Genomic DNA, 8,376 nt, shown 5'->3' with positions numbered 1-8,376 from the left:
CTTTAATAGAACTGCTCTCCCTTTTTTCTTTTTTTTTTTTCCCCTCAAAAAAATATAAGTCAGGCATCTGTTTCCAGTGCATGTTGAGTTAGTAATGGAATGCTTCAAAGTTAACTGAATCATCTAAACACATTCAATATTCACAGTTTCTGTAGGTTGGAAAATAAAAGTTCCCTTTAGGTCCATAGCAGCACTAGTAACCGGACAGCAGGCTAAGACAGAAACAACAGCACTGTCAGGTTGAGAGAACCAGGATTAAAAGCACTTGTTATTTCATAGAATGATAGAAAAACCCACAGGTGACTTTCTCTGAATGTGAAACTTACTTTGATACATTCGCTTTTAGTAAAAACAATTGACAAACTATTTAAAAAAAAAAAAAAAAAAAGCACACGCCTGGAAGGCCTTTTTGTCAATCCTGTTTACTCAATGGAAGACATCGCTCGCAAGTCTCAAACTGCTATTTGGAATAAAAACTGAAATGTAGCATTTCATATTAAATTTCATCCACTTTACTGAGAAAAAAAAAAAAAACGCCTAAAAATCAATAAAACTCTTGCCTAGAGCAAAGTGACAACTCAGGATGCTGCCGCGACATTTACATCAAAAGATCAAATCTAAAACTAATTATAGCAAATAAAACTCATGCAGGCAGCAAAGACAGTAATTATGTGGTGAGACCTACGGGAATGTAGGCTCTAGAACCAGCGGGGTTCTCCGTTCTAAGCGCCACCACAGATCATAGTGTGCTCTGTTTGTCTCCTGTGGATGCGGTGCTGATTGTCCAACAGGTGTTTCCCGTGTCATCCAACAAGAATTCAGCAGTTAAAAAACAGAAACAAAAAACACAAGAGTACTAAACCAAAGTCAAGGCACAAAGAGTTCTTCCTTTTTAAAAAAAACTGCTCTGACGTTCATGTTTGTGCATTTTCTTCCTCCACCGGCACCCGGACAACGGCGGGTACTTCAGCTCAGGTGATTTGACCGTCACCAGCTGAGAGACTGATTCGGTGATGGGGGAACTGGCTCCGTGGAAGACTAAACCTGCTAACTTTGACCAGCCCGCCGGCACCGACAGGGTATGATGGAACTGTCATGAGTGCCAGTGTCGCAAGTGTTTCGATACGTTCTAAAAACAGAAAAAAAAAAAAAGACAGAAAAAGACATTTCCTCATATGTACACAATAAACAGACTGTCTTCACTGATGGACAGAAGTCTGCTGGAGGGTGGTGGGCGGGGGAGGAGTGTCCGCTCTGTACGTGTGGTGGGTGTGTGTAACTGATGTGGCCCCAGAGAGGTAGAAAACTTATCAAATGAGTAAAAGTGTGTGTGTGTGTGTGTGTGTGTGTGTGTGTGTGTGTGTGTGTCTGTACTCGCAGGCACTTGTGGAACTGTAAGAGTGTTAAACATAGGGGGGAAAAAAAGTTCTCTCCTTCATGTCTCTTTGCTTTACCAGTCTAAAGCCGCCCCCCCTCCCACATCCGCCTCCATCCCGCCAGCTGTGCATCGTGAGCATTTCTCCTCCCACTCAGATAACCCCCCCCCCCCCCCCCCCCCCCGTTGTACCCGTGACTCCCACTTCCAGTCCTAGATGTGTGTGAGCGGGACGGTTCCGGTGAGGTAGTGCTGCTGGACGCTGGTGTAGCCCCTCTGTGCTGCTGTGGGGTCGCCGGCGTCCCCGCCTGGGCCGGGAATGTACATGCTGATCATGTCCCTGAGGTCGCCCTGCAGAGGGCCCCGGTGGTGGTTGGGCGTCCCTGTCGGAGGCGAGTGGGACACGGGTTCTGCTTTCACCATGGACATGGTGACGGGGCTGGGCTGCTGGGGACTGCTGCTGTAGGACATGGGGCTGTGGGGAGAAGATGGTACCAGTTAAAATATAGACAAAACACCTGGTTCATGATGGAAATCACACCATACATGCACCAGTTACACATAGATGGCAGTATTTTCTCCCATATTTCACCCACAACTTTTGATTTTTTTTGACGCACGGCTGCAGTAATGTTTCCTTCTGTTACGCGTCAGTCGTGTAATATCAAGCCCGTCGTTCAGTTTTACAGGAAGAGGGATGTGCTACTGATCTGTGATGCCAGTGTGAAAAAGACTGTAATGTGCTGAATGTACAAATGCTGCCAAATCGCTCCAAATTTATTTCCAACCTTTAACACCTGACTTTTATCTTTTATCCAATAAAAAAAACACTTGATCCGAAAGAAAAAAAACAACCGCTGTCCAAAATCAGCAACATTAAAACTGATAAAAGTGGTGGGAATTTTTTTTAAACTTATTTCCAGATTTCAAGCATATCCACTTGTATCTTCTGTAGCGTGACAGTATCTGAATGTCACAACGTTTATGCTATTCTTTCGTGTAAAATCCCCTTCATCAACATTTTACTCTTCATTAAAGCAGGATCTTCAGTTTCTTTCAAAAGTTGAAGACAGTTGCTTCTGCTTTGGGACAATTTTGAGTCATTGGTGATTTTGCTAACACACCTCTGCTTTTCACTGGTCAGAGCGCTAAAACATAAGTTTGCACAAGAGAAAGAAATGCACATTTTAGTGATGAGCAGTGTAATGTAACTAATTCTATCTACTTAAGTACTGTACAAAAGTACAAATTTGAGGTACTTGTACTTCACTTGAGTCTGCTCTTTTCATGCCACTTTACACTTGTGAATGTTGGGTGAATGTTGCACTTTTTACTTTATCTGAAAGTTTTAGTTACTAGTAACACTACAAAGTAAGAGGTTTGCCTAAAATATAACTATAAAATATGATGTTTTGTTCTAAAGTACAGCTTAAACAATTAGTCATAGCCAACTGAAAGAAAATTAATTGGCAGCTAGTTTCTTTGAGTAATTTGGGTTTTGTTTGTTTGTTATTTTAGATCTTTCTGATTAGGAACTTTTAATACATGTTTTTGATAATACCTGCTTTTACTTAAGTAACATTTTCAATGTAGAACATTTGGGTTTTATAAGAGTATTTGTACACTCTGGTATTAGAAGTTTTAGGAAGATGTAAAAAACTTGCTCCATCACTGGCGATGAGTCTTGATCACTGCTCTGACATCCTAAGGTTTCATTCGCTGACTGACAACATTTTTAACAAACCTAAAACATATGAGTTTGAGGTTAAATAAATACATCCATTAAATGAATGAACCTGTGAGGTAATTTGACATCATTTCATGTTAACAGAAATAACCAAATAGGATGGAAACAGGCTCTAAGAGCTGGTTTTAGCCAATGCAATACCCAGCAGGATAAAGCCCTCAAACACGGATGTTTAATTCTATTGATCAGAGCCACAGAGCCTTGGAGCATGTTAGGCATACCGCATAGTAAATATAGCATTAGGATGACGGGACACATAATAGGACAGTGGAGAGTCATGGAGATGTGACATCCTGCCAACTCACAACATCCCATCCAATTCAAATTGTCTCAGAAATGGAGCTGGGCAATATATCAGTATCATGACGAGGGAAGATATCCGTTTCGATTTTTGGATATCGAAAGTGTCGCCTTTTTTCTGGTTTTAAAGGCCGATTTACAATAAAGTGGTGTAATTCTATGAACTTAGCAGGCTTTTCTATTATTTGTCAGAAACAGAGAACTGGGCAGTATATCAGTACTGTAATTTGACTGGATATCATCTCGGATTTTCGATTTTGTAATATCTTAAGTGTGTCTAAAGTTTCTGATTTTAAAGGCTAAACTTGGCAAACTGTTCCAGCTTTTCTGCTATTTGCCAGAAATGTTGTCTTGCAGTACATTACTATGGTGATTAGACCAGATATGGTCTTAGACTTTGGATATCAAAATTTGGTAAGTGTTGTCTTTTCCCGGATTTAAAGGCTGAATTAATGTAAAGTGATGTAATTTTCTAAACTTCCAACATTGTTCTAGCTTTTCTACTATCTTCCTTTACCCACTTAAGTCATTACATCCGCATTACTGATGATTATTTGTCAAAAAAATGTCATTGTGTAAATATTTTCTGAAAGTGCCAATAATCAACCCCACAATATCACTGCAATATCGATAGATATTTGGTAAAAGAATATCAAATTTTCCCCATATTGCCCAGCCTTATGTTTTTTTTATGGTATTACAACAGAAACTTTCCATACACTGTTTAAAATGCTTTTTTCAGCCACAACTCCGACTCAACATCAAAGATTTAGTATCAGTCAACAAATGTTCCTGACCAAACTTGTTCTGTCTTTTTAAAAAATTGTTGAAAATATCGCTGTGATTCAGCACAGGACAGGACGGGCATCAACAAGTTTGGTTTACAACATGACTCAAAACTCCTGAGAGGCCGAGGTAACGAAACACGTTCCAGGGAACACTTTAAAGGATTCACCTGCTGGACAACAGAGATGTCCAAAGAACAGTTCGCGCTGAAGTTAAGTCATCCATCAAAAACGGAGCAAATGATGAGATACTGGAAGAAATTCCATCCGTCCTCACATTTGTCAAAGTCTTTGTACTTTGAGTGAGGGGGTGGTGGTGGTGGGGGGGGGGACGTGAGACCTGAAGGCAGGAGGCAAAGACCCCAGAAGTGTAACTGGGACAATGCTGGGACAATGCTCTAGCAGGAATAGGGGATTGTGGGTAGAGGACCACACACAGAGCGGTCCTTCCTACCGTCAAGTCATCCTGATCAACATTCCAGGCAGGACCCAGCCCAGAGCGAGCGTCACACGCATAACAAGTAGGCAGCAGACTGAAGCCTGTTGTTCCGTCGTAGGCAGTGTTCCTCAGTGACTCAATGGCACTGAATGTACTTTATCTTAACATTTCCACCTGATTAAAGTCTCACTTGTCTCGCGTTAGGTGATTAAATGTGGATTTTAGACCATTTTTCGTGACTTATACTTTTAGTTTGTTCTGCATTTTACCATCATTCAGATATTGTTTCTAAAAAAAAAAAAAAAATGAAGGAGAAGGATCCAAATTAAAGAAGTGCATGTTTTCACTGTTGTCTCCAAGTTTCTTTTAAATACCCGTCAAGTCTCAAACTTAAGGTATAGACAAGTGTTAGCATGGCTTTGTTCTGCTTTTTAAACTTTTTTTTTTTTTACATAAAGTTGTAAAAGCAGTGACTGGAGACAGAAAATAATAAACATTTGTATAATTTAAAACTTATTGTTCTCTATGAACTGCTTCATTGGCATTTCATCACTGTAAATGCTTTCACTGATTGTCAATTAAAAAGTGCTTACACCACTTTATTTATTTCATATCGTTGTGGAAGCCATCACCACGTCCCATTATTTGCTGTTTGCCTTAGGTTCAGTTATTTTAATACAACTTTTTTTGTTTAAAAATAGCAAGAATGTGTCTGCGGCAGGTAGATCCGTCAGACTGCAGCACATTTGGAGACCTTGAGTCTTTTGTAGACGTGCAGGCCGAGTAAGATTGTTTTTTTTATTATGGCCAAACCTATGAAACAAGATTAATATAGGAAAACCATGACTGACTCGATGTGTGTGGGTTTTCTGTGGAGCATGGGCCTTATCATTTTATTAGGCATGTAGGCCTAGTAAGATATTTTAATGGCCCAGTCAATGACATTTTGTATGTATGTGTATATATATATATATATATATATATATATATATATATATATATATATATATATATATATATATATATATATATATATGATGAAACCCAGAATTTACTCAGTGTTGGGTTTTTTGTGAAGTAGGAACCTTATCTCAATTTATTAGGCCTTGTAAGATTTTTTTTTTTAAATGGCCCAGCCACTGAAACAAGATAAAAATATATGTCAATCACAACTGACTCAAGTGTTTTTGTGGAGTGGGGACCTTATTTTAAAAAGCACATAGGCCTTGTAAGATTTTAAAAAATGTCCCAGCCAACGACACAAATAAAAATTATGAAAACCACAGTTCACTCAATGTTTGAGGGTTTTCTGTGGACCAGGAAACTTATTTTATAAGGCTACAAGCCTAGTAAGATTTTTTTTTAAATGGCTCAGCCGATAAAACAAGATAAAATATATGAAAACCATAGTTCACTAAATGTTTGAGGGTTTTCTGTGCAGCAGGGGCCTTTTCTCATTGTATAGGACTAAGATTTTTTTTAATGATCCAGTTGATGAAAAGGATAAAATATGTGAAAACCACAGGTGACATAATGTTTTTGGGTCTTCTGTTTAGTATCTCATTAATTAAGCATATAACCTAGTAAGTTTTTTTTTTTTTTTAAAGTGTCCCAGCCAGTGAAACGAGGCATGAAAACCACAATAGACTCTCAGTCAGTACAGTCAGTAGTGGCCTGATTAAAAAGGGGCCACATTTCCCATATCTGAAATCCTTAGTTGTAAACTAAACAGCCTGCTAAAACACACCTATCCAGAGAAGTCACAGCAAGCACTCACCTGTATGAGTTGGCTCCGTTCATGTACGTCTGCGCCGCCGTCATGGCAGGTGGGTACTGGAGCGCTGACAGGTCGTACCGGTGCAGCTGCTGGGTGTAGCCGAGCGCCTCGCCCTGCATGCCGGCGTAGCCGCCGGTGGGGCCCCAGCCGTAGCTGTCCATCCTCGGGCTGCCACCTTGGCCCTGCGCCGCCGCCAGCAGGTTCCCGGCTGACAGCGGGTACTTGCCCACCTGAGTGTCCTTCTTCAGCAGCGGCTTGGTCTTGCGGCGGGGCTTGTACTTGTAGTCGGGGTACTCCTTCATGTGGACCGCCCGGAGCCGCTTGGCCTCGTCGATGAAAGGCCGCTTCTCGGCGTCGGTGAGGAGCTTCCACTCCGCTCCGAGCCTCTTGCTGATCTCGGAGTTGTGCATTTTGGGGTTTTCTTGAGCCATCTTGCGCCTCTGGCCCCGGGACCACACCATAAAAGCGTTCATGGGCCGCTTGACTTTATCCATGGGGTCCACACCGGGAGCACACGCCGTTTTGGAGCTCGGGTGAGAGTTGCCGTTGGTGCCCATGCTCCCGGTCATGTTGCCGGTGACCGGTGACATCCCCTGGGAGGTCTGGTGAGAAGGGGGCTGGGCCGGTGGGCTTCAGCTCGTGCTCCATCATGCTGTACATGTTGGACAGGTGCGGTGAAGTGGAGGTGAGTTAGAGAAAAGTTGAATCGCCGTCCACCTGGCGACGTGTGGCCAGGTTTCCCCGCAGATTGAACCGGGAGCGCCGGGTGATGCAAATCAGCTAATTACTCGCGACGCATCCGGGACACAAAACACGGCAGCGGACGAGCACTTCTCTCCTAAATCACAAATCTGTCAGTCATTACTTTGTCAGCGAGACACACCGAAGACACTGAGCAGCTGCGTCTCCTCCGAGCGGTGAAATAGTTCTCAGCGGAAAACCACTTGTTGTCAGACGGCCAACTCACACACTGAACTCATCTGCCCGTTCACTCCAAAAGTTCCCCTACTCTCGTGCAGTCGGCCGCGTGCGGACCAATGGGAGCGCGAGGAGCTTCGGTGTGTGTGTGCGCGTTGCATTTGCAACTGAAAAGGCTCCGAGGGTGCGCGAGACACTTGTTGATGACGGTGGAGAGAGGGGAGGCATTCAGAGAGACAACTATCTTAACATTCAATTATCATCAGCTGCCTGATGAGACTGTTCACATTTAATCAGACTTCTCCACCAGCAGTGGGTTTTTCAAAAAAACAATTTTTAAAATCCATTATGTTTATTTTGTTTGTGCACTGATTTAGGCATACAAAACACAACTCTCATAAAATAAACAATACTAAACACAAGGCTACATCTATCTATCTATCTATCTATCTATCTATCTATCTATCTAGTGTGTGTTGTTTATATAATAATTTCTGAAACAGATCTGAAACAACAAATATATTAAAGGTGAAATAAATGTACATATATAATATTTCTTATTTTAATAAAATAACATTGCAATTCGCTAAGGGACTGTTTGTTATTTATGAGAGGGGAGGGGGTGGTGCAAAATGAGGGATGCACTTCAAACATTTTTTTTAAGCACTGGGGAGGAAGTTATGGTTTTTGATATGCTTTAGGGGAGGGACATTCAAAATTGCCCCCCCCCCACACACACACACACACACAACAAACACACAGTCTACTACTCTGATAAGTTAAGAACAGTCCCTGGAGGGATAATCATATCCTGTATCTAAAGTAATTCTGATCATCACACAAACCTACAAATGTCTCACAGTGACACAGTGCCCATCTACAACACAGAAACCTGCAACTTATGGGGTTCATAAGGGTCTGGGTTCAGTGCTGGACCTAACATATTTGGTGCCCTGGGCAACCCCCCACTCCCAACCCCATTCCACCCAAAAAAAAAGGTGGTCGGTGGTCTCTCTACAGACTGACTTAGTTTTA

At 41.9% G+C, this 8,376-nt stretch overlaps 1 protein-coding gene across 1 annotated transcript; it reads right to left on the bottom strand.

Moving 5' to 3' along the window:
* Positions 1-1,574: 1,574 nt before the first annotated feature.
* On the bottom strand, positions 1,575-7,464 carry LOC121962106 (transcription factor Sox-19b-like). The gene is given in 3 exon segments (XM_042512301.1): positions 1,575-1,850; positions 6,424-7,043; positions 7,045-7,464. Coding segments are annotated over 3 exon segments (921 nt in total). The 5' UTR covers positions 7,084-7,464; the 3' UTR covers positions 1,575-1,588.
* Between the last annotated feature and the right edge of the window lie 912 nt (positions 7,465-8,376).

Source organism: Plectropomus leopardus, chromosome 23, assembly GCF_008729295.1.
Source record: "Plectropomus leopardus isolate mb chromosome 23, YSFRI_Pleo_2.0, whole genome shotgun sequence".
NCBI lineage: Eukaryota > Metazoa > Chordata > Actinopteri > Perciformes > Serranidae > Plectropomus > Plectropomus leopardus.
The sequence above is the reverse complement of the archived record's forward strand: the minus strand, read 5'-3'. Positions and strand labels throughout refer to the sequence as shown.